The sequence below is a fragment of the Puntigrus tetrazona genome, chromosome 22, assembly GCF_018831695.1.
Source record: "Puntigrus tetrazona isolate hp1 chromosome 22, ASM1883169v1, whole genome shotgun sequence".
Classification (NCBI taxonomy): domain Eukaryota; kingdom Metazoa; phylum Chordata; class Actinopteri; order Cypriniformes; family Cyprinidae; genus Puntigrus; species Puntigrus tetrazona.
The window spans coordinates 15,154,583-15,181,993 of NC_056720.1; the positions used below are offsets into that span (position 1 = coordinate 15,154,583).

General features: G+C 38.2%; 1 protein-coding gene across 11 annotated transcripts in view; it reads right to left on the reverse strand.

Moving 5' to 3' along the window:
• Positions 1-1,342: 1,342 nt before the first annotated feature.
• camsap2a (calmodulin regulated spectrin-associated protein family, member 2a) overlaps positions 1,343-27,411 on the reverse strand; it is a 33,209-nt gene continuing 7,140 nt past the window's right edge. Inside the window, exons 3-19 of one of the 11 annotated variants that reach the window (XM_043223086.1) lie at positions 19,058-19,219; positions 18,001-18,084; positions 14,593-14,625; positions 14,213-14,354; positions 12,945-13,084; positions 10,145-10,235; positions 9,955-10,051; positions 9,805-9,842; positions 9,638-9,707; positions 7,537-9,556; positions 6,550-6,686; positions 6,249-6,469; positions 5,774-5,840; positions 5,545-5,610; positions 4,876-4,994; positions 4,338-4,456; positions 1,343-3,473 (exon numbers count right to left, since the gene is read on the reverse strand). In XM_043223086.1, the coding sequence (XP_043079021.1) occupies positions 3,168-3,473; positions 4,338-4,456; positions 4,876-4,994; positions 5,545-5,610; positions 5,774-5,840; positions 6,249-6,469; positions 6,550-6,686; positions 7,537-9,556; positions 9,638-9,707; positions 9,805-9,842; positions 9,955-10,051; positions 10,145-10,235; positions 12,945-13,084; positions 14,213-14,354; positions 14,593-14,625; positions 18,001-18,084; positions 19,058-19,219 (3,912 nt within the window). In that variant the 3' untranslated portion in view covers positions 1,343-3,167. Of the gene's footprint in view, positions 3,474-4,337; positions 4,457-4,875; positions 4,995-5,544; positions 5,611-5,773; positions 5,865-6,248; positions 6,470-6,549; positions 6,687-7,536; positions 9,557-9,637; positions 9,708-9,804; positions 9,843-9,954; positions 10,052-10,144; positions 10,236-12,944; positions 13,085-14,212; positions 14,355-14,592; positions 14,626-18,000; positions 18,085-19,057; positions 19,220-27,411 lie in introns of all 11 variants that reach the window. The other 10 variants (XM_043223085.1, XM_043223084.1, XM_043223095.1 and 7 more) reach the window with 10 other exon arrangements.

Genomic DNA, 27,411 nt, shown 5'->3' on the forward strand with positions numbered 1-27,411 from the left:
ACTGCCTACAGGGAGGAGGTCCAGCATCTGGCCACGTGGTGCAAGGACAATAATCTGCTCCTTAACACCACCAAAACCAAGGAGCTCCTTGTGGTCTTCAGGAAAGTGAGAAGAGGCACACATGATCCCATCCACATTAATGCGATTGCTGTGGAGCCAGCCTCATGCATCAAGTTCCTGGAAACCCACATCTCAGAAGATCTGTCCTGGATCACCAACACATCCAGCCTGGTCAAGAAGGCTCACCAGCGTCTTTTTTTTCCTGAGGAAACTTAAGAAGAACCAGCTGTCCTCAGCCATCCTGGTGAACTTCTATCGCTGCACAATAGAGAGCATCCTAACGAACTGTGTCACAGTCTGGTATGGGAGCTGCTCTGTTGCTGTGCGTAAGGCACTGCAGCGGGTGGTGAAAACTGCCCAGAGCATCACAGGAACTCCACTCCCATCCATTGAGGACATCCAGAAGAAACACTGTTTGCGTCGAGCACGCAGTATTCTTAAGGACTCCTCTCACCCTGCCCACAAACTGTTTTCCCTCCTGCCATCCGGCAGGCGATTCAGATTCCCCCGGACTAGAACAAGTAGACTGAGGAACAGCTTTTTTACCAGAGCTGTCTCACTATTTCTGCCCCACCCACCCCCATCCCCACCCCATTAAAAAACATTCATTGCACTCCACTGTACATATATATATATTGTAAATGTATGTACATATCCATTGTACATACTCTTGTAAATTTGTCTACACATATCCTGTATATCCTGTTTTTTTGTACATGCTAACTGTAAATTTCCCCTTCCGTTAACACGCTCATCTGTAATTTAATTTGTACATATTTATCACATATTTATCTCCTGTACATATTACCTGTATGTGCACTTGTAATTTATACTTGTACCTATATCTTGCACTTGCTGCTTATTGCACTCCTGGTTAGACCTAAACTACATTTCGTTACCTTGTACTTGTACATGTGTAATGACAATAAAATCTAATCTAATCTAATCTAATCTATGTATATATATATATATATATATATCCAATACTGTTATACAATACACTGCGTTATTATTTTAGTAAAAAATGCTTTAGCATTAAAATGTATACATTATATTACACTTAATAATATTGTGTATAATAATGTATTTTTTCATGTGTGCTGCAAACACCTTAGAGGCTGCAAGAGCCTCTTGAATATTTTCTCTCGACAGGACATACAGACATACAAATATTTGTAATACAGTAAAATAATTCCAGCGCTCAAACTTTTACTGAAGTGCGCAGCGTTTCTAGTGACTGCCAAAAAAACTTTAAGTCGCACAATAATCAGCAGGCTGCACCTGAGGCCATGCGAAATTTATTGAATGCAATTGAAATCGAACATGTTACTTAAACAAAATGACAGCACAGTGCCTGAAAGAAAAAGAGAGAGAGAGAGAGAGAGACGTGCTGGAGAGATTAGAGAACACACACACTGTACAGTTTTCTATCGTGCTCATTTACAGTTTAATAACCCTTGTTTGTGGCCCCAGATGGACGAACAGCATTTGTTTCCAGTAGTGTCGTATTGTAATGGACGCAAGATGTCAGCTAGCGTGTATTCAGGGCTGTGCACATATTTCCATCCCAAACACCGACCCGTCACCTCAAACTACTCGAGAGACGCTTGAATGGGAGAACCGGCGTGCAAGTTTAAGTTTCCAGAGGCAAGCACCAAAAATAACTGCAGTATTTACAGTTCCTACCGAAATAAAGGCCGTTTTTTATTTTTCCGCCAGGCAACAAAGCCTTTACCCGTATACAGCCATATTCTGCCTTAAATGTATTAAAGATGTCGCATAGCTACCATGGTTTGGCGAATTTTAGCTGGAGAAATTAAGTCAGTTTGTCACCGAGGACAGCGCTCGCAGATTTCGCAACGGATTCGCGCAAATGGTGGCCGATAAAACGACGCTTGGTTTGACAGTGTTACCGACGGGCCTCTCAGCCGACGAAAATTCAGATTTTCACCAAAATCTCGCGCTTCAGGGGCGAAAGGCCAGCAGGGCCGAGATTCGTAGCATCTTAAAATGCCGCGCAGACCCCAGGCAAGTCTTAACCCCTCACAAACAAACTTTTTGTACGGTTTAAAATAATTTACCAATCGAACGTTTTAGCCCTCGTTCGCTAAACATGGAAATGGCTCCGACGATTGCGGTAAAATACACGATTTGGCTTTAACTTCATTTTAACACTTTGCGGGCGACCCGGGGGCAGGGAAATACTTCGGATCGCTCGCCACAGGCGTACACAACAGTATAAAAGCATTTTGAAAATATTTATGACTCCGGCACATGATGTTACTCGAAATATCGTTCAAACAATTCCGTTTGCCTGTATTTTTTTTTTGCAGTCGCACCGACAGAACGGGTTTAGTCTTATTTGAGACATTTCGTGAAAGATAAATATTGATTAAATAGATCGTTATGCAGAACATTTCCATCAGTCGGTCCAAACCCCCCAAAAAAATACATATAAAAAAGGCAAAAAACACCTACTGAAACGGAATGAAATGAATTCACAATCCTGCTGTGAATCAATGCCATTAGATAATGTTGAAACCCATCAAAAGTGGGTTCGGCCTGCAAACTAAACCACTCACTGCACATTAGCACACTGGTTAATGCATACTGGATATGACGGGGTCCCCTTACAGTACTAAACCGTTTCAACCACAAGCTGTGCGTGTGAGAACCTTTCCATAAGCAGCCGTACAATCGTATCAGGACAGTCGTAAAAAAAGAATTCGAATAAACGCAAACAAAAAGCAACTTAAGGCCACACGTCAACATATGTGCGAGATTTCTGTACAAACGAAGAACATTCAGTGCTTTAGTGTACCAAAAATTAAAACAACAGGTCAACTTTTCATTATTTTCCTTTTTTTTTGGCACATTTAAATAAAAACGACACGTACGCGGTGCAGTAAAACAGCTCGAATCGCACAGTCTTGGGTGTCTGACGCATGAGTTCGATCCATTCGCCGCCCCGTAGAGTTTTACATTCCAGTTGTGCATAATCTTGCGTGTCCGAACGACAACCGACGGAAGAGTGTAAAAAGCGTTGCGGGATTCGATTATGTACAAACAAGTGCATTGGGATCGCGTTCGTCCGCAGCCGGGAGACACTAGGACTTCACGGCCGCTACTTTCTTCGGCGTTCCTGGTTTTTTGGTCTGCCACAGGTGGCTGTGGATCGTGATGGCGTCGACGTTTGCCGACATGGTCTTGGCTGGGATCTGGCTGAACTGCTTCCTGTCGGAGTTGTACTTGTAGAGGCCGTCGATCATCTTGCGCGAGATTGTTTTAGGGCCGATGCCGGCCAGCTTGTTGACCTCCTCTGTGTCGGGGCAGTAGGTGTAGAGTGAGCGGAACTGGCAACCGGAATCCCTGAACAGGATCAGGAAGTTGTTGGCCCCTGATTTCTCCATTTCCTTGAGAAAACGAATAAATATGATGAACATAATCGTATAATATAAATTTAATGGGGGAATGAAAAAAATTTTAATTTATAGTATGTATTGCTTTTTATTTATTTAGAATTTATCGTGATTAATCGCATCTAAAATAAAGGTTTTTGTTATATATTTATATTATATATTTATGTGTATTATGTGTATTTAAATACACACACATTCAGTACATATTGAAAATATTTATGCTCATACATTTATATATACATATTATTGTCCTTTATATTATGTATAAATATTTTAATATATAAACTAGCGCTTCAAACGATTAACTGCACCCAAAATAAATGTTTTTGATCACATTATACATATATATATATATATATATATGTATGTGCTGTTTATTTTTATTATGTATATACACACAAATGCGTGCATATATTTAAGAAAACCATATTACATATTAAATATATATTATATTTGAATATAAATATATAGATGTAAATATAAAAAAATATACTGTATGTGTTTTATTTATATATACATAAAAATGTGCACAGTACAAACACATAATATGTAAACAAAAACTTTTTGTTAAAAAACCCCCCGCAATTAATCGTTAGACAGCACTAATATAAATATACATGTTTTCTTAAATATATACACACGTGCATTTATACATAAATAATACATATACACAGAACACACACACATATTATGTAAATAAAAGTTTTATTTTACGATATGACTAATTGCGATTAATTGTTTGAGCTCACTATAATCTTTTAATCTATTTGTTGAATATAACATCATGTGTTCATTGCATTTAATAGCTATATTTCTACATAATAGTAGTAGTAGTCATTTCAAAATGGACATGCTTACTTCCAAAATCTTGTTTTTCTGTCCTTCATTGACTTTGCCAGCCAAACAGCAATGTGCCAAAGCATTCTGAATTATATGCTTATTTGACTTTGCACTGGGCTCCTTATATAATTTAGGACCTGCAGCGAAGAAGTAGAGGTTGTATTAGGTCATGTCATAACACAATGTAAAAGTTATTGCATATTCAGGGTCTCCAGTCCTCTAGAGGGATCTGCCACCTGAAGTTCTGAGCACCTTCCTCTTCCTCGAGTCTTGCATCCGATTATAAACACTGGTTGAACTTTTTTTGTTTGTTTGTTTTTTACAGTTTACTGCATGCTGTTATTCTTCTTCTTATTGACCTATAACAGCTACTTCTGCGTTGAAGAATACGATGGATATATTCACATTTAATTATGTTCAGTATGTTGAATTGTTTGGTCATTCAGAAGAGCTTAGATGTAGACAGCACTGCTCAGAACTAATAAACAGGCTCCCTCTGCTGGACCGGAGGTGGAGCTGCAGCTGCTAAAAAATGCGAAACATTTAATATTTTAACCTGTGTATTCGGTGTTGGATGTCAGTGAGGATGTGGTTGAACCATTCTCCCAGTCTTTCTCTCCGTTACGGCTGCTGGAGCGAGTGGGCGACAGGCAGCCGTCCGCTGAGTCAGGTCTGCTGGGATGACATGAAAAACTGAGTCCTGCAATCCATCCCATTCTGATACATCTACAACAACTGCTCTCATGCAAAATCAAGCAGTGACTGAAATTAAAGCTCTTAATCATGAATAATAATTTCCCTCGTATCAGCATCAAATGAAATAAAAAAAAAACAAAAAACTTTTAATGCGACGTATTGGAGAAAGCAACAGAATATTAAATGCATGTTAAGATCAGCAACGAGTTTAATTAAAGAAAGAAAACTTAATTTAATAACGTAACAGAAGCTTCTATATAATCCTATAGCAAAAGTGTAAAGTGCAAATCTTTGTTTATTATGTGTTATCGAAATTTTAGTGCCAGTGTGAAGGTTAGTGACCTTAATTCTTTGTTTATTAATGACGAAATGAAAGGAAAAAGCTGTGATGGGTGAACTATAGTAACCATCTTTATTGTTCAAAGATGGGGGATCATTCCTCGTGTTGCTGCCAAACTCAAAGTAAAACAGGATGTTCTTCTTGAACAGAAGATGGAAGCGCAAAGAGTCTTATCCAACTACGACTGACCTTCTATTTCTCACACGAGGAGAGCTCAAAAAGAAGAAAAGGCTGCCAGATGCTAAGCTATTGCTTCTAAGAAGCAAGAACATTCAAGAGCACGAAGGAAAAAATACAGAAAATTCAAAGGACACTGGGTTAGTATCGCACTGTACAGAGAGAGATATATATAGAATTGAAGGGAAACACAGGAAGTAAACAGATTCTCATTCCTCTGACTGCTTGAAGTGCTTCTTACCTTTGTGTTTTCTTATCTGAGTTGACGCTGTCGTTATCTCCGAGAGACGCCAGAGATAGACTGGACACTGAAAAAACACGAGGTCGTGAACCTAGATGCAAAACAAAACGGGACAGGACCCACAGTTACACAAGACAAAGGCAAGCCCTCCAAACTTTGTGTTACCCTCATAACAGTTCAGCTCTCTGCTATTGTCTCATCGTCTTTATAATTTCTTCAAACCGTGTAGACACACACAAAAGAGTGTAGCTGGATAGATTCCTAAAAGAATTCAGCCCGATTGGTTAAATTAAGAGTACTTTGCAATTAGTTGGAAATTAGTTAGCAAGCTGGTTAGAATAGATATTTAGAGAAAGTAAAGATCTTGTGCTTGTTAGAAGGAAATACAGATGGATGCAGTGAGCTGGACAGGAAAAGGTTGAGAGTACCACAAAGCATGCAGTGTCGGGCTTTGCCAGGAGGGGGAGCCCTTTACCTGCCGTGGCCCTGACGGGAGTCCTGGGGGACTCCATCACATCTCTGTGGATGGACTTAGGCCGCGGTTTCCTCTGTTTGGCCCCAGCAGGACGCGGTTTGACAAGCGTGTCCATGTCCTCCATAAGCTTCAGCTGTTTTCTCCTCAGGTACTCCTGTTTGATAAATTCCCGTCGGGCTTTGTCTTCTTCCTTTTTCAAACGGTCTTCCTCTGCTTTCAGTCTGTGGAAAAAGACAAGTATTGGATTTAAGAATCGGGGGAGGAGTTTAGACAAGTTACTGACAGCTTGGCTGGGTGTTACCTGGCCTCTTCTTTCTTTTGCTCAAGCTCTGCCTCTTGCTGTTGTTTCCTCTGCTGGCTCTCACGTTCTCTTCTCAGCCTTTTCTCCAGAAGCGCAGCTCGCTTTATTGCCATGCTGTCCTCTTCCTTCATATCATCCTTATAACATGAACACATGATCAGAATAGACATGTGGTAATGTGTTATGTTCAGGTCTATCAAGTATCTGAACAAGAAATCTGAAGGCAATATATTGATGTCGATGTGAGCAGTCTGGAAGAGCCAGATAGTCTTCACTGCTCAGACTCCCTGCAGAACACTAACACCATAAAATAAATTATTTATTTGACTTAGTTTTCTGACCTAGATCAAACAGCTGCATTTTCTAGGGATCTGTCCCAAGCTAACCTCCTTGTGTGATTAAAAATAGTATGTTATAGTCGCACATCATTTTCCTGGGCTAGGAAACATATAAAACATCTTTATTTTTCTATAAGTTCCTAATGTAAATTACATTAAAGAGTTCACCAAAAAAATTTATATTATGTCATATAAAACCGATAAGAACTTTGTTCGTCTTTAGAACATAAATTAAGATATTTTGAATAAAATGAAAGCGCTTTCTGACCCTCAATAGACAGCAACGTAACTGACAAGGCCCAGAAAGGTAGTAAAGACACTGTCATAGAAAATAGTCCATGTCACATCAGTGGTTCAACCTTAATTTTATAATGCTACAAGAATGCTTTTTGTGCTCAAAGACGACTTTATGCCACCTCTGTTATCACGAAACCCACACTCACAATGTCCAACAATCACCGGTTGTAGATGGCAACAAATAAAGACATCACTACCGTGTTTTTAATTTTTGGGAGAACTATACCTTAAAGTTCAAACTGCTAACAGTAAGCAATATCAGTAGAGAAGTTTGTCTTGGCATTATTCTCATATAGTTGTGGTATTTTATTTACAGTGATTAACACAAGGATCCACTGACATTCATATCTACCTTGAAAAAGAATCCACAGCACGTCTTTTGCTCATCATCCAGATTTTCCCCTGAAGTCTCCTTCTCGCCTTCCTCTTCCAACACCTGCCCATCCAAAGGTTTGAGAACAGACAGTGGAACCTCAATCAGGTTTTTGTTTGTCTGATGGGTGATATCAACTGGCTCGGTGGGAGTGACAATGACGGTCTCCATTACAATCTGCGACAAAACCTCTGACACACTAGATTCCACTGCAGGCTTAATCTCATTAGTTGGCTTCTTCAGCTGTTTAGTTGGTTTGTTCTCCTTCTTGCTCTTCCCTCTCCTATCTTCTGGCTCCTTGGCTGGCAAGACAGTGTCTTCGGTTTCAGCCTGTTGTGTTTCTTTGGTTAGGGAGGTGATGGTACCAGCAGAACATTCAATGGATAACGACTCGAAGCCTTGTTCTAGGTCCTTGTCTGTGGCTTCTGCTCCTGATGGTGGTTTCTTCTCGTTTCCCAAATAAGAAAATGAGCAGGACACGGACTGAGATGGTGAGAACCTTCTCAAACGTGGTATGCTGTCCACCGACTGTGGAACGGTCAGGACTCGGTTGAAGGGAGTGATCTTTAGCTCACTCGGTCTGGGTGTCCTTGGTGTTTTGGAATGGAAAGAAGCAGACTTCCTCTTAAGGTTTGTAGGGGAGCGGTGTGTAGCTCTAGGAGAATCGGCAGGTGAGGGAGAACCTGAAGAGCGTGCCCCACTCCCTCTGAGCTCTCGAATTTGCTTCTGCGGTGAAGGTTGAGGTGGCACAACCCAAGCCTGCTGCTCCCGCATCTGCATGATTACCTCCTGCTGCTGAGCCAGTCGCTGCATCTCACTCTGCAAGAAGCTCAGGGAAGCATTGAGCTTCTCAATGGAGCGGGTGTATTCCATCAGGTCCGCCTCGGATGTACCGTCCTCACCCACAGACTTCACTGGAGACTTGACAGGCTGAGGTGTCTCCGCTGGCATCTTGCTTTCCTCTGAGCTGGGAGTGTCCTCTTGAGAAGGCGAGTTGCCATCTACTCCTTTCCTCTTGACAACTGTGAGGAAAGCACTGCGTCCCATCTTTTGTCGGTGCCGGGTAAAAGCCGCCTCTACTTTCTTCTTCTGAGCCTCAATGGCTCGACGCTTCTCCTCAAGTCTCATGCGAAGGTGTACCATTTCTGCAGCCATGACCTGTGCAGGATCCTTGGTTGGCTGATGTGCAGGGCTGACCTCAGGTGAAGGAGCCCAGGAAACAGAGTGAGGAATTCCAAGATCCGAACTGTCTGGTGTTGTGCTTTGGGAAGCAGCGCCTTTGGCCTCCACGTTTGGATTCAATTTACGGAATTTCTGCTCAGCAAAGCTGGTCATCTTAATCCCTTGCATAAAAGCAGGGGTGCTTCCTGCAGGGGACTTGCTGCTTAGGCTGCTGGGACATGGGCTTGTTGAGCCCTGGCTATGGCAAGCTCTTGCCTCGAAGTCTTGGTCCATATCAAGCTCCATACTGACTGTACAATCCCTAAGGGATGAGTCCTCATCCAGGGTCTCTTGGATGTCCTCCGTCCGCACATGTATGCCGGTATCTACTTCAGTGGTAGATGTGCTAGCAACCTCTTTAGACGCTTCTGAAACTGAGTCTAGCTCGCCATCCTTTGCTTCAGGGTTCAATTCGCTTTTATTCTGGAGATGAAGAAAGAAGCCCTCACTGGGAACATGGGCCTTGGGGCTCTGAGATTTCTTCTCGGAGTTGTGGATGATCTCAAGGGCCTCTTCGATGCTAGGTGGCCCTGAGCCATTTAGACGGCTGTTATGATTTCCTGAAAGGCTATCAGGACAGCCTTCCTCCTCGATGCCCATGTTCTTTCCATTGACAGGTTGAAAAGACAGGTTTCTCTTAATGCCCCTAGTGCCGTAGGGCATCTTTAAACCAAAACCTTCAGTGCTGACAGACCGAGTCATCCCTCTGCCAGTGGGTGTTTGATTGGTGCTCTCTTCATCAAATGGGATTTCAAAGGACACTCCTTGAGCAGCAGACCTGGAGAAAGAAGAGAAGATGGTATCCAATGGCGTGCAATTTCAAACTCTCAATAATGAATTGAGATGAATTTGCACTTACTTCTTTTCTTTGGGCCAAGTACCCATGAAGCTTTCCACAAATGACATTGAGGTTGATCGCTTGATCTCACCTGTACAGCACACATATAACATATAGTACTGGGTGCATTTCAAATTTTGACTCATATTTTGTTATCATAAAAGTTGTTTTAGGCCTTTTAACTTTACCTGAGCCCGAAGTTTGTGGTTGAGGTCGGAGAGGGAGACTTTAACATGAACAAAAAAATAAATAAAAGTAAACAAAGCATTAAAATGTCATTAAAAATAAACAAAACAGAAGAGAGAAATGTTTTTAAATAAAAGAGACTTTTGATATACCTTGGTCTTTCTGGACTAGGAGGTCTTTCCATGAAACTTCTCTTTGTGACTTTTGAGATTGGCACAGATGGCAAATTTTTTAGCGAAGGTAGTGGTGCTATAAAGGACAAGACAAATGTTTCTGTTTACGACTGTACACACCATTGGCTACAGATTCTAGGAAATATATTCTATTGTAATATTAGTTTACCTTCAGTGTCCAGCACCTGAGGCTGGACAAATGGCGGCTTAACAACCTCGAACCACCAGAAGAGCTCAGCCATAAAGACAAGATAGTTATTCTGGTAAAAACAAACAAACAAACAAACAAACAAACAAACACATTAACTTGCATTGCAAGAATTTTTTTCCCTAAAATAATTTGCATGCTCATATACAGAAACTAGTATCTGTAATATGCCTCTTCTCCCACAAGATGTCTCTGCAATTCTCTAAATCCTGTAGGTACATGAACAGAAGTCACCTGGAGAGTGCCCTTTTCCTTCAAATTTAATTACATATCTTACAATGCTAAGGAATTTTATGCAGTACAATATATACAGCTTTTTGTTTGGTCCAGTAATGCACACAACCTTTTCAAGCTACGAACAACATCTTTATGCCAAGACTACAGAATTCATGACCTTGAATTCATGGAGGGTACCTGACATGATGAAAAATGCCTCTGATACGTTGTTCCCACTCAGCACAATTTACATCTAGCAGTTTAAAGGCACAGGGTAACCGCAGCAATTATCTGGGGCCACTCCCAGAAGACATTACCTCAGTATTTTAATTGACTTTCAACAAAGAGTCCTTGCTCGCCATACAACCTAGAGATGCTCTTGACTATCAAAGCCATATCTAATGCATGTAACCAAATGATTAAAGCATTTATTCATATAATCCAAGGCATCAAATGTTAACATTTGCAACAGCTTTTAATAATTTAATAACATTAATGTCACACACTAGCAAATTAACAAAGACAAAGTCACCCATTGTCAATTAATTAAAATATTCCATGGTGAAATTTGTATGCAACATCACAAATTTTACGCAATATCATGAAACCCAATCTACCAATGCTACTGGCAATAACTAAGAGAAGAAAATAAAGGGTTTCACTGGCAACATTTGTATTTGGTAGAGGGAGCCGAAGCAGGCGCGTGTTTGAACCCAGATGGTGTTTGGCACATGCGTCCTCTCCCCCATCTGCCTGTCTACGTACTTATTCACACAAAAGGCGTGAATGTATAATTAGATTGCTTATCTGTAGTTTTAGTGAATAAAATGTTGCTTTTAATTAAAAATGTTAATTTACTATACGTAATTATATTTAAAACAATGTAAAAAAAAATCATGCTTCCTCACCCATATGCAAATTCCTTAACAACAGCATGCCAACAGAATCTACAATAGTTTTCAAAATATGCATCTTATTATTGGTTAATCTTGGAGAAGCAAAAATATATTGCATATATCAATATTCGGAGAGAAAGGACCCAGACTTGTTTGCAAATCTCAGAAAAACAAATATATTGAATATATATATATATATATACAACGTACAATTTATTTGACTATTTTTTAAAAATTCCATAAATATACTTGGATTTTTGGAACTTTTTACTATACCATTTGAGAGCAGACCGGAAATAAAGATGACGGAAATGAGATCAGGTCACAATAAAGTTCATATTGAAACATTTCGGCACATGTGCTAACCGAGCTGAACATTTTAATAAAAGGAAGCAGCTGGGATTAGATTAGCTTTGACAGAAACTGGGTCAAGGTTACAGCTCAGTAACCTGCTCTCAATTCCAGTCATATTTCTGAGATTCAGCTCTGGAGTCTGGCACTGCATCATACTCTGTTCAGGTCCTCTAACCAGAGGCTGTTCAGTGTTAATAAAACCCAACACACTGTAAGATTTTGCTACCATTTGTGGAATCAGAGTTTAAACAAAAACCAGGTGTTTCATTGATTCTAGTAGCATTGCTCTCTAAAAGCCAAACTACATTTTGAGATTCTTCACATCCACAGCCACTGAAATCAACCGTTTTGTTCCATGCTGATGCATCAGAAATATCTTTTCCATCAACATCTCAAGAAGAACCAAAGGCTTCTCAGGTCGACATAACAGAAAATCTTGGCAGAAAATGTTCTTTCTCACCAGGACTGAGACATGAAGACATAACATTGAGAATTAAAAAAACAAACTTCCACTTGATTAAAATATAGTCCATAGAGTGGTTAATAACTCATAAAGTACTCTGAAGGAAAATAACTCCAGTTTGATGACATCTAGCTAACCTTTTTCCATTTCCTAATAACAGTTTGATATCTTAAGACAAAGGAAATCTCACAAAAAAAGGTATTTACCAGATATATAAAACATAACAAAACATAAAAAAAATTAAAAAAGACAAAAAAAACCCAACTCTTAGGCCTAGTTCAATTAGGACATTCAAGTAATGTAACGTGCCTTTACATGTTTTAAGATCAGTCAGTGTAAGTTTCCTTCAATTGAAACAGCTCAGATTTACATTTTCGTCTAGGATTAGGCTTCAGCCTCGACTGTGAAACCGGGGGCTAGGCCCTTGAGATCCTTCCACAACGGCTTATCTAATAAACCTATATTTAAATATCTTCCAGGCATGCGTAATGCGATTTTACTGCCGTTTTAGTCAACCTCGCCAGCCTTTAGAGAACCTGCTTCCATAGGGAGGCTGGTTTAAGCACCACAAGCGTTTGAAGGCAAGCCTCACACTTTTGGCTTTTTATCAGGAATAAAGCCAACTCCCGCAGGCTCCCTATCGCGAGAAAAGGGCTCCAAATAACAGCATCCCACCCGATCGCATATGCTGTGGCCTATAAAGATCTGACAAACCTGGACCTACAGTTATAAAAACGAACCAACCGCTGAAACACAAAGGCAAGGAGAACTCTTATGACATTGAGCTCTAACTGAAACCAAATCTAGACGCAAGTTGAATCGGAAGGCTTACTTTGATGGACGAATGAGCGTAGAGCATGTCCTCCAGACTGAAGTGGCAGCAGTGGTTCAAGTGCTCCTTACAGAAGTCCTGGATGAGCTGCAGGTTGTACAAACTGTCTGCCAGCGACATGGTCTCCTTCAGGCAAATGTCTGCGAATCAAAGACGATTGAAAGTGCTACACTAATCACTGACACAGAACATCCGGCGTATTTGGTAGATTTGACAAGGACTCAGCCAATCACAAAGACGCCCATTAATCAAAGTCTAAATGACGGTCATGTGATTGACGTTTGCCTTTGGAGATAAATGTAACCGCATCCATCATTTGATTTCTAGTCCTCTTCATCAGTGTGATTAGATTAACAGTGAGTTCAGGATGATTAAAGTCATGGATTTATAAAGGATGAGTTGAAGACTATTGTATTCACAGATTCGAAGCTAAATGGCCGATTTGAAAATACCATTCAAAATAATGTGCGTAAGTCGCAAGTTTGTTTCCCTCCAATGATCCAATCTCAAAGTATAAGGGGTTAAAGATATGAAGGAACCAAGAGGAGGAAGCTTATAGACTACTTTAAAAGGTTACTACTGAGCATTTTAGTGTTCGTATCATAGCAGAGAGTTTGTCAACTGATATTTGGATTTGTTTTGCATGCACATGTGCGCCCCTCCAAAAACCTGAAACCACAGAGCCTCTTACGTAACAAATCCCAAGATTATATTTTTTCCACAATTATATATTTTTTTACATTTTCTATAATTCTAATGTAAAATGTAAAAAAACAACAACATTTGTCTGGGCTTTAACAACTTAAAATATTGCATAAGGGGAAATATAATAATGTACTTGTTTTACGGCTATACATTTTTTGACAAAATAAAAATAGCACACTATTACTGTAGATATTGCTTTTTATGCTAAAATATGAAAAAACATTTGTCTGCTTGTGGACAAAAATACAAATGTAATATTATACTTCTATTAATACTATAGTTTTTTACATTTTTAATATAAAATCTTAAAATAATACACAACATCACTGTGTTTGTGTGTTATAAAAATTTTAATCATCAATTTATTTTCAAAATATTGTGTGGAAAATTAAAAAAAATCTCCTTCATTTTTAAATAACCCTGGATTTTTGCATTTGTACTGATAATCTGTGTACAATAATAGCATGTATGAGTAAAAACTGTTGGTTTTTAACAGCTCTCTCTGATCTCTATGTATTTTTGAGTGCTCAGTAATGTTATTTGGGTTTGGCTGTTTTCTGTACCTCCCAGGTGGACGATGTCGGGACAGTAAAAGTGCAGCAGGGCGGCGAGGGCACAGCCATCTGTGCTGTCCTTCAGGAGGTTGTCCACCGGAGGGATCCACGGCACCATCTTGGGCAGAACCTGCTCCTTCCTGTAACGCGCCTGCCGCAAACAGACAAAAACAAACTCAGCAGAGCAAAACACATACAGAGAGCTCATGATGGACCAGTGTATGGAAAAGCACTGAAAATAAGACATGCGATGGGAAATTTCGCTCAGCCTAATATAAATATTTCTCTGTTGATGAAGCTGAGGACCGTGTGAAAGCGTCGTCATGGCAACAGAAACATGATGGAAGATGAAGCCGGGATGAAAGAAGGTGTTTCTCAATCACACTTACAGGAACCAGCTTCATATACCACTTGGTTGGAGACTTCAGCCGGTCGAAGAACGAACGAGAGAGAGAAGGAAAGAGCAGTTACGTCAGCGAGCAGAGATTATTCAACGCAATCAGATTAGAAACCAGATTATGAGAAAATAAACCCCCGGTTTCACAGATGAGGCTTAAACCCAGTCCCAGACTAAGTCTGAGCTGTTTCATCTTAAGGAAACTTGCACTGATTAATCTTAAAATAAATCAAAGTCTTTGTTTTGCCTCAAGAGGGACACCAGGCTTAAACAAGTTTGCCAAACAAGTCAGGCTTATTTCAGTTAGTCTGATTTATTTTGAAACGCATCGATTGAATAAACCTGGCTCATTTGGTAAACTAAGGCACGTTTATAGACATCACTTAAATGTTTTAATCGAACTTTGCCCTAATCATGGCTTAGTCTAAGCCCCGTCTGTGAAATAAAACAAGTTTACCAAATAAGTCAGGTTTATTTCAGTTAGTCTGATTATTGTCAGTTGATTTGGTTCAGAATAAGTCAGAATAACTGAAATATTTGGTAAACTTTTTTTATGAAGCAGGCCCCAAGATCGAAGCAGGTTTAGTTCTTTTCAATTAGATAGACAGATAGATAGATAGATGATAGATAGATAGATAGATAGATAGATAGATAGATAGATAGATAGATAGATAGATAGATAGACAGATAGATAGATAAAATACAATTTTGTAAATCTCTATTGGTAATAAGTAACAAGTAAACTACTTATTGTTTTATTTTTAATGTATTGAGACAAAATACTTTCAGATTCTCATTGAGACTAAATCACTAAGAAATAAACCAAGCCACTAGAAAAGTGTTTGCTTGTTGCTGTCAGGCTGGTTCCAGCCATGTTCTTAGTTTTTTACGATTTTAAGCTTCTCTCAACTTTTTAAATCTTAAGTAACTTTAATAAAAGAAGAGTAGCATCAAAAGCATGGCAAAATAACTGTAGGGTTCTAAACTGAAGAAGAGAAAATCTGATGCTCTCTGATCTAAGAGACGTTAAATCCTATGAATCACATTTTACCCAGAATGCCCTAAGAAGACTGCAAAGTTACAGGATTAGTCTTTTGCCAGCAGATTAAGTCTAGAAACAAATGTGAGCTTGAAACCTGTGAAATTAACTGTGAAATATTATTTCTATACTAATAAAATACTATAATTCATTGTTATATACCTATATAAATATTTTAGTTTAATACAGTAAAAATACATGAATAAACGATTCAATATACAATTCATATAATTAATATATTTTCATGACAGTTTTAAAAACCTTTTTGAAAAAGTAATATCATCAGTAATACTATTTAATTAAAATTTATCATTTTAAATATATTACAAATATTTTGTATTTCTGTATTGATAACATTTTATTCTATTAAAATATAATTTATTGTTATATGACTATATAAATATTTATATAGTTAAATATTTTAGAGGGAATACGGTTAAATATAAATGTATGTACAGTTGAACATAAATTAATATATTTTAATAAGATCCATTTTTAATTATAATTGTATTAATTTTGATATATGTATTCAATGATAAAATATTAATTCATATTATTAATTAATAGTAATATACATATTTAATAGTATTATTTTTATTTAAATGAAATAGATATTCCCTTATATTTTACAATTATATAAAAATATTATAAAATTTGGTTTTATATTAAAAACTGGTTATTGGTTATTTATTATTAAAAATATATAGTTTATTGTTATATACTGTTTTTTGTTATACACCTATATAAACATATTTTCCAATAATTACAAATTAATAATCAATTTACAATATAATAACAATACATGTATATACATCGACCCAACTGATATAAATAATAATAATAATACACACACACTTTTTGTTTGAAGTTTTATATTACAATAATTCACACACAATATCCATATCTGCATGCATCGGGTGTGTTTGTGTGTCAGTCTGAGAGCTTCGCGTCATGCTGGCTGTTTCAGGATGTTTATAGTGTTGTGTAAGCGGCTGACATTCCTCGTCGGCACTGATTGTGTCCGCAGCGTCTCTCAAACACCGCCGGCAGCCTGCAGCGCCTCTGAGAACTGACTGCTCTCATTAGCGTCAGACGCCCAGCCCAGCCACGACCTCGGGACAGGGTGGGCCAAACTCTGACAAACAGCCCGCACGCTTCTGTGTGATGACTCTGCACGTTACACACCCTCACCACACTCACATTAACGATGGGAAAAAAACCAAAAAAAAGTAAAAGTTGAGCTGGGAAGCAGGCAGAGGCTCGCGGTCTCTAGGGGTTTAAACAAGGACGCGGCGTTCATAAGTGTACCGCGCTACGAGAGAAGGTAAAACAAGGTGACTGACGTCATCTGTCATGTTTGCCAAATACGCTGTCGCGCTGGGACAGGAAGAGGGAAAGTGAAGCGTTGAAACGTGAATCAGCAAACATTTTTCTCTTACATCAGCCTGGCAGAAAGTCCACATCAGGATTCTGCCGCAAGACTGTGATTCAGCAAAGTCAGAAATACCCTCAGTATGTTATAAAACACGACAGCAAGGCTGATGATATCCGTCACGTCCTGTGAACTCAGGTCATGTGTACGTCTCAATAGACTAACACACTTAGGGGGTTTAAAAAGAGCAATTTTATTCACTGAATAATGTTAGCTGTTCTGGAGATATGTTTACAAAGGTTTAAATATTTGAATATAATACTCTTAAAATCTTTTACATTATTTTATCTGCAAATTTGTTTTTTTAAATTACAGATAATGATCCATAAAACCATAAAAACGCTTAATATCGGTGCCGATAATCGGCAAGGCAGATAATCGGTTATAATCTTTTTTATATATTAAAATGATTAATTATTAATATTATTTATTCATGTCAATGTAGAAAAAATAAATAAAATAAAATATATATTATATAAACATCTAGAAGGACATTATGTTACATTTTTACTATATATTACTTTGAGCATTAAACAAGATATATAGTGAATATCGTTAAACATTTTGAAAATATTTATTTAATAATACGGTTTAGCTCTTATTGTTGTATATTAATGACAACACCATATCTTTAGACAATAAGTATTCACAAATCTTCTGCATTATTGTTGTGTTCAAGATTGTAAATCAAGACTGTATTTATGTAATTCAGCTTTATATTGTACAATCTATACAAGTATTTGAGTCTTAAGGAAGGAAGAATAGAAATTTCACTGGCGGTTGTTTTAAGCAGATTTCAGAGACGTACAAGCGCTCATTATGACAAAAATCCATCTTTATCTCTGACACTTTTTTGTATTTTCCTCCTACGGATGAAAGTGGCTTCTGAATCATCACTGCTTTAGAGAAAGGACAGGAAGTGCACTTACCTTTGGGTTCTCAACAGGCTCTGCGTTCTCTGCCTCCGTCCTCCTTTGCTCCTGCATTATGATTTCTTTCAAGTATTCGTTCACCTTAAAAATGAGTAAAACACAGAGGAGTTTTTGAGCTTCTACATGCCTAAGAAAATCACTGCCAATATTTCCACTACAAGCAAGTGTATATTATATTATTTTAGGGTTTCCCAAACTTTGGATCGTAAGGGAACTGCAGAGAGTTAATGAAAAGATTAAAACAGATATAAAATATCAAAATATCAAAAAACTGAAATATTAAATTTGAAATCACAGAACACTTAAATATTTTAAGTGTGAAGTGTTTAGTTGAAATATTAAATATTATTGTATTACATTATAATATAATATAATATTTTATATTATATTATAGAGTTTCTCAAGTAAAATAGTATATTATGTTAGTATATTAGTATATATATATATTATATTATATCATAATAAACAGAGGGTTGTAAGGGAACTGCATGAAGTTTATGGTAAGCTAATAAAGAAATTAATCATTTAAAAAATTGTTTATCTGGCAAAAAGTAAAAAAAACTGTATTTTTAAAATAAATATTTGTCAATTTGTTGTATATATTCAGAGCTTGTATTGTTTATGCTGACAGTAGTTTATTAAATGATTATATAAGAATAAATCTGAAACATGGTAAAACGCATGATGCAAGCTCACCAAAAACCCTCATGCAAACTCTTTCAAATGTCCTTTTAATATTGTTATGCCACGAAGTCCAAAAAACCCCCCCTGAAATGTCTCTGCAGTCCCTCATGGCCTGTGTGTGTGTGTGTGTGTGTGTGTGTGTGTGTGTACATGTGCGGTACTGTCTTGATTTAGGCTGCCTGCACAGCTGGCCTGCGAGGGAATGTAAACAAAAGTCCTGGGCTTCACTGAAGCCCTCAGAGATCATAACATATTGAAGCCATGTTATAGTGCAATAGATCTCTATGAATGTATAAAGGACGATCGGGCTCACTGAATGTATATGATTGCATTATAGCTTAGTCTAAGCTTCATAAAAGCAGAAAAATACCTTATTCATCCAGCTGGTGACGGCATCCTCCGTGTCATATGGCACGTCCCCGTCTGGGTAATCGGTGGAGTATTGCTGCATGCAGGCCATCACCTTCTCCACACTCACCGTCTCTACTGTGTACGCCATCATCAGCGTGTCAATCATGGCTAGGTGGGCGCTCTGTGAATGACAAAACATTAAAAACATCGTTAAACTGCCGACACGGGCCCATTCTCCTGAATATACATACTGACAATTGTCACTCTCTCGGTTGGCAGTTAGTCATTCCTCTCTAGAAGCTGTTGCCTTGGAAACGGCAGCTTCGCTCCCCCGTTGCTCGACCCAATTAGATATAATCTTTCCTGAGAGAGGACAGTCGATCCTGCTGGGGGCCCGTCCTCTCGGACTCAACATGATAAATATGCTATATCACACGCCACGAGTGGGACCTCTCCTAAAACCACTCGTTAAAACACAAAAAGTTGAACTTTGGCTACTAGTTTGGAACTGCCAGGAAGATATACAAATATGAATAATGATATAAAAACCATCCAAGAATGGTCAGTGTGACTGATTTAAATACAGGAAGTGTGCTTTCCCACATCCTAAATCTGCTTAGTCCTGAGTTTGTTCATTTAAAATAAACAAGCAAAATCTCCATAATTGGTCATCGTAACCTCTAAGTAAAAAACCAGCCTCTCCATCTCGCCCGCAAATTAGACAGTGGCTGTCTTATTAAAAGCCTCGTGTGCACAGACAGAGATAAAACACTTAAGACGGATATTGATTTTGTTTTGTTGAAAGCAAACCCCAGTGAAAGAAACGGGTGAGTAAACAATGAATCAGAAATTGTGGCAAGAAGAGTCGAACACATCTAATAAACAGTGTTCATGTGACTGCGCTTCCAGATGACTGACGTTAAATGTCGCTTGTTATGCTTGCTTGTTATCTATCTATCTATCTATCTATCTATCTATCTATCTATCTATCTATCTATCTATCTATCTATCGCATACACACACAATTTCTACAATTGTACAATTACATCACATTTATCATTATGAATTAACACTGTTTATGTTGAACACTAGGCCTAAATCTTCTACTTTTTTGACAAACATTGTTTTTTTTCTTTCTCTTTCCGGAAGCACACAATTCATGTTTGTCGAATGCTCAATCTTGCGCACTCCTTAGCGCTGCACTTTTTGCCGCCTGGAAAGCTTTCTGACCTTTCGCTGTAAATCTGAGTGGATGTTAAGACGAACAGGTAGCTCAGAACGTCACAGCACAGCTTTTCTGTCGCATCTGAAAGTGGCTCCATGGAAAGATCGGCTCTGACGGATCCCGGTGACACTGAGTTATGCTGTTCAGTCAGCAATTTCTCTCACTTGAGTGGGTCTGGTTTCCTCTCCACATGAGCTGTGACACTCCCACGTCTCATCACGGAGGAAAAAAACAGAAGACGTTCCGTTGCATAAGAGCCGAGCTTCTCGTTTAAGCCGATTACATTTATAAATCCTTTTATTGATTAAACGTTTTGCTGTCTGAATGGTCAGAGCGTGCGCAGTGATTTGATCTTCTGCTTTGGGTTGAAGATCCGTTCATGACATCTTCAAAAGAGAGATCAACCACTTATAGGTTTATTAATTGTCGGGCTCAGCAAGATGGGGAATGAGACTGACTCATGTTGCCTGTTGGATTCGAACCTGTGTTTTTTATGCGATCATCAATGTCTTAACCCATTAAATGTTTCCCCAAAGAAAGTATTTTCTAATCATGCGTTCATATTCACGTTCCTGCTGAAGATCTACAACGAACACAGCCCACAAATGCAAAATTAGCCCGTTACATAATGCAAAACCCATGTGTCGAAAAAAAGCAACTATTTCAGATTTATCCGTCCTTGCAGAAAGGAGAAACTGTGCCGTAATCATTTTTTCATAAAGCACTGCCCTGTGTTTCCACTCCCAGCAGTCATTGCTCTTCACAGCATCACAAGCGCACACAGAAATACTCACATCTGGGTAGGAAAGAAAGGAAATGTCAAAACAAAAGAAAATCCACCCACATTTTGTGCAGCAATGCATTTGGGTGAGAAACCATTCTATTCCATTCTATTCGGTTCTTCTGAGGTGCTGTAAAATATTAGCTTCAATTATACACAATAGGCTATATTAGATTTTGCCGATATCCGATATGCTGATGCCGATATTGATATATTTTTATCCTTTTTTTTAACACAGCAAGTACTGCTTTGTTTATACCGATATTTGTGTATTTGAATTTTGTTACAAGTAGGCAAACAGTAAATAAATCGCCTTGCTCACGGGTATTAGGACCACACATTAGCGACTGTTGACTCTATCGCACACCAGATGTGTCGTTTTGTGCTTTTATTCTCAGAATAAATGGGGCAAAAAGTGAGAGACTGCTGAAGTGATCTTATTGCTAGCACATCCTGAGAATATGTGAGCTGTTAGCATATCGGCATCATTTTCTTCACAATCGGCCAGTGGCGGTATTATCATTTTAAGCCATTATCGGCCGATAATGTTCTAATTATGCTTCCCAGGCTTTAATGTATGTGACCCTGGACCACAAAACCAGTCTTAAGCCGCTGGGGTATATTTTAAGTCGCTAGTTTTGCGGTCCAGGGTCACATATTGAATATTGCTTTACTGCAGCTAGTTAAACCACAATTTGTCCTGCAATGCTGATGAAACTTAATATAACAATCAATTACACATTTTCATTAAATACCCAATTTAAAGTCAAATTTGATTAAATAATTTCTTTCCCACAGTCAATTTAAGGAAACCCACTCATCCTTGGTCTAAATTAAAGGCTGGAGAATGCTGATGAGACATACCAGCCGTGACCACTAAGAAAAACAGCACTGACACGTTAGAAACGGCTCTTTGTAAAGCGTCTTTTGTTGGAGTCGGGCTGAAGATATTCTCCTCTGGGGCTCCCTTGCCACCGTAGGACCGCCTGAAACTAAACCGCACAAAACCACATTTGATCAACACCCTCATTTGAAAGCCAAACAGCGCCGTAAATACTGCAAGCATTCAATGTTTATGATAAGAGAAAGTGATTTCCTGTCATGATGAGGTACATTTTATCTGCTGAGTCCGATCGGTGAGGACAAAAACAAGCCAAGAAAGACACAAGCTAAGCAAAAGGCCTGAATAAAGCTGATATAGCTTCGTGCAACCTTTCCTTTTAATCCTCAATTTGAAGATTACTTGTACCTTGGCTTTTTGGGATTTAAATTGCACTTCGCGCTAATGGATCCACCTTGCAAGCATGCTGCCTCCCGCCTTTACAGGGCATCGCTATGGCAACAGAGCGTGTGCGAGCAGCGGGGAGAGGAGAGCCGGGACTGTTCGAGACGACACAGCATGTTAGGATTTGATTGACAAGTTTGTGGGCATTAATGTGGGAATATCGACAGAAAGCAGAATAAACAGGAGCTTAGCAGTTAGCTTAGCACAGCATACATTCACTGAGCAGTATTGGTCTTGTAGGAAATGCAAGTTTGATTCAGAGAAGAATCTCAAGAAGCAGGAATGCCGGAAATACCCGATCACCACGTGTGCCCTGGGAGCCTGCATTAATACAATAACGGATACCGCACAGAATGTTCTAGAATCAAATCGAAATACCACGACCTAATAACAAAAAGTAACGGAGAAATTAAATATGGGTCAAGACGTTAAGATGTCCGCATTCAAAGAAATTCACAAGTGATTTTATGTCCATAGAAAGCACATTAAGTGCACATTATTTTTAAGGTTTCAGGTAGGTTTTTGTAGAATGATGTCATTAAGCACAATATTTTAGTAAAAATTGAAACATGCTCATTCAAACTTATATAAAATATATAAAAGAATACAAATTTTTATTGTGTTTTAAATTAGTAAAAACATCTTACTGACAAAAAGATAGCGGAAAATAAAAAAAGGAAAAAAAAAAGCTAATTAGTATTTGGGTTGAAAGTGTGTCATAAATTGTTTTTTTTTTAAATATGCGTGACGAGATTGTTACACTGAATGACATTTTAATTAGTAAATTAGGAAAAAAGTGTGATATTTACTTTTTTCAAAATTGCATTTAAACAGAAAACTTTTCCGTTTTAGTTTTTTAGGAGAAAATAGCAACAATCGAAAGCGGCATTACAGTTATTGTTTTTATGCTTAAACTCTTTTTCGTCTTTGACCCGTGTACATTTCTCGGATAAACCGCAACAATTTTATTAAAACTATCTCAAAAAGTGAGAAAATAGCAAATACCCGATCACCGTGTGTGCCCTTGAAGCCTGCGTCAGCACAGTATTAACTACTGCATCAAATTTACTCAAATCAAATCTAAATATATGGGCCTAAGCATAAAAAAAAAAATAGTTCGCCCATTAATTTAAGTGTATTATTTTACTTTAGCATAAAGCATATAATAATTGATATTACAGAAGAATTAAATGTAAAAATAACAGAATTTACCAAACTTTTTAATTACTAACAAGAACCTAACAAAAAGTATTGCCTCCATCCACTATCGGCGAGCGCTGATGCCAAGAGGCAGTGAATTACAAAGAAGTCTATGTCTCGAATGTTATGCCATGCAGATGTATGAAAACCGAGTTCATGGACTGCTCAAAATTGAGACCGTGGACTTTAAACAATGCAGTCACCGCACTGTAACGCTATTCATTTTCTGTATAAATATAACACGCAAACGTTATTCTCAGAAGTAAAGATGTTCTCAGTACCGCCACATTGTCAGTTCCCCGCTGCGCATGTATGTAAATAACATCCATCCCCGAGGAGCCCACAGTGCTTAATATGACTTTCTCTCTCATTGTCTGCCAGGGCCAGATATAGCATCATGTCATCTTTGGTGTTATAATTTACACTTGTCAAAACATTCGTTAGTCTTAATTAAGCACAACTCATTTTCAGAGTAACGATGCAGGGGTGCTGATCTCTGTGGACCGAGCAGTTTGTACCAGCGTGAAGACGCAATCTCATTACACGAAGAAAAACTCGCAAAACTTGTTATATATACGCAAGTCATTTTTAAGTAAATAATAAAAAATCTAACCCTTAATTGAAGTAACAAAAAAAAAAAAACACTTTTTTGTAAAATATCTCTATTCCCAATACCCATATCTCTATTTCCAATAATGTTTAATGTTTGCAATGACGAGGGTGATTCAATTGTTCAATATTTAAGAATAATTTGGAATGCAGATATATATTAATTGTTCTCACATATTCATAAATAGTCATATTTTCATAATTTGTACACACACACACCCATGCGTGCACACACACACACACACACACACACACACACACACACACACACACACACACACACACACACACACACATATTGTGCTATTAGTATTAGTGCTGTCAAATGATTAATTGCAATTAATCACATCCAAAATAAACGTTTTTGTTTGCATAAAGTGTGCTCTGTGTTTATTATTATGTTTATATTGTACATATAAATACACAAATATATATTATTTACATTTTAAAACATGTGTACATGTATTTACAGGTCTATATTTATATTATAAACAAATATATGTAATATATAAACACTTCATATTTTCTAAAAATATATACATACATAATAAATATACATAGCACACATGCATATTATATAAACCAAAAACTTTTATTTTGGATGCAATTCATTATATATATCATTACTATATATATATATATATATATAGATATATATATATACACACACACACACACACACACACACACACATATATATATAGTAACAATAACTTTACATAAATACAGTATGTATATGTACTGTTTCCTGAATGTTGTATCACTTCTAAAGGTGCTGTTTGATTACCAGACCGATATAAAATAAATTAAACCCTGAACACAAAGGCTATTATGATCGTTTTTCCTCACTATGGTGTGACTATGTGGGTGGGAGCGTGAGCTGCGTACGTATGTATTTCTGAGTGAGTCTATAATGTAGAATGAATGCGGGGTTGTGTGTGGGTGGGTGGCAGCTGCATGAGCACATACAATTCTTCAGAGGAGACGAAGAGATGAATAAAGACATTTTCCATGCAAGATGTTCCTTACGTGTTTGAATTAAAAAGTTATGTTTCCAAAACTACCTATACACTCCATCAAACCCAACCACTGTCCAATCACAAGCGAGGTCATTAACATAGTCTTTAAGGCACAGCAGCAAAAAATAGTTTAGTTATAAAGCTGTACGTATGATGAAGTCCTTTGCTGTTGAGAGCATTTCAAAGGACGAGCGGATGCAACTCTGATCACCTCACGAAACTCTGACAGGTTTTGCCTCTCACACATCCAAAATAGAAGCCCGGCTGAATTATTGATGGCAAAGCGCCGCAGTCATTCAGTTGGTGCAGTCAAACCTTATTAATGCGTGAGGAAGTTTCTGAAAACAGCAGGACACTGTCATCACAACCAAAACACTGTCCCATCGACTTCATCCCAACGGGCAAGAGAGTAGCAAATGACCTCTAAAAGTAGCATTTTAATAAATCCCGACGACCAGTGACTGATATAATGCACGTCAAATGTATGAATATTTTGCCTTGATCAAGTGTGTTTATGATAGCAATGTTTTTGATACCATAGAAATTTAAGAATTTGAATTCTCAATATCACAAAAAAACTACTACTAACCTAAAAAACAAACAAACAGTAAACTCAATGAAGCAAACAGTCAATTACGAGCAATACAGTAAATACGCTACAGTAAAACAAACTGTTCATATTAAATACATATTATTTCTGATTTATTCAAGAGCAGCGAGAGATTTTCCCTCTCTTCTTTTGATTGATTAGCATGTATGACACAGAGCAGGAATATTAGACTGCTGTCACTTTAAGAGCTCCCCGGATCCAGTATACTGTTACACGGGTGTTTTTTTTTTTTCCCCCAGCTGTTTGCTTTCACTTAAAGCGTCACGAGTGCCTCTGGTCTTTCAAACCTTAGATCTGAAAAAGACTCCAGAAATGGCTATTTAAAACTGGAAAAACGAAAGCGAAGAAGGGGTAGATTACCTGGCTATGGCAATTATTTCTCGAAGAAACAGCTATGTAAACATATTTCCTAAATATCTACTTATTTAAGAGTCAAAAACGTACAAACGGCACCTTTGAAGATGTGCGCAAACGATGAGGTTTTGTGATCACTTAGCACAACACCGACGCAAGTCTGAAACCACGATAGAAACAGTAGTCCAAATACTCTACCAGCTGACAAACTCCTACCGGTTAATTGTGTCTAGAAGTATATCGCTGACCCCTGGATGAAGGTATAGCTTTAGGGTTATTAGTAAAAAAGGTTTTTAGTAAACAGAATTGAAAACCTTTCTACGGTCACACTGTAAAAAAAAGTTAACGGTAAATTGCCGTAAAATTTACAAGGAAAAACTCCAGAATTCCCTTCACTGCATTTCACATTTAGTTTGAATTTGAAGTTTCTTCTTAGTTTTTCTTATCGGTTTAGGTTTGTATGTTACTTCTGATGTTGTTAAATGAATGTTTATTGCCTATTTTTGTGTTTGCGTGAATGCTATTATTCAAAAGCTGCTTGTGATGGACTTTGGTTCATCGCGTGACTTTCTCATCGGCGCCTGCGTTTGGTGGTTATTTAGCACAAAACAGATTTCAGTACTTTAATAAATGGGTATATCAACATTACATCAGTTAACGGAATTACGGTATTTAACTGTAAATTTCACTTAAAACCAAAAATGCTGTTACCGCATTTTTTTACAGTAGATTTCCGACAGCTGCCAGTTTTCCGCCGTACATTTTACGAGATTTACAGCGCAGCGTAACGACTGCTGTATTTTCTCGAAACGGATAAAGCCACAAAGCCGAAAAACTCGCTCCCTGGAGAGCCAGGCTAAACAGGTTAAAGCGGAGCACGGGAAGACTGACAGATCTTGTAGTCGGGCGGCTTATTGCAGCAGAGCAGACAGATGGACGGCTTTCTGTAGCTAATGAGGATTTGTGGCCTCCAGAGTTTGAGGTGCTGAAATGCTCGTTGGTTTTTCGAAGAGATCAAGCCGTAAAGGTCTGGGTCTAAGAGCGCAGCTATGCGGCCGGTTACATGCAGATGCAACGGCTCGGGGACGTGTGGGGAAATAACTGCCAGCAGCGCGACGCGATCATTTAATGTAATTAAGACAATCAATTCTTCATGGGAAGCGCAGAATGGAGTTGCTAGCGTCATTATTGGCACTTTCCAAACGGTTATTACCGCAGCGCAGAGATTGTTTGTGATGATATGTGTTCGGTTGAGGATGAGGAAGCCAGAGGCACAGCAAACAGCGGCAC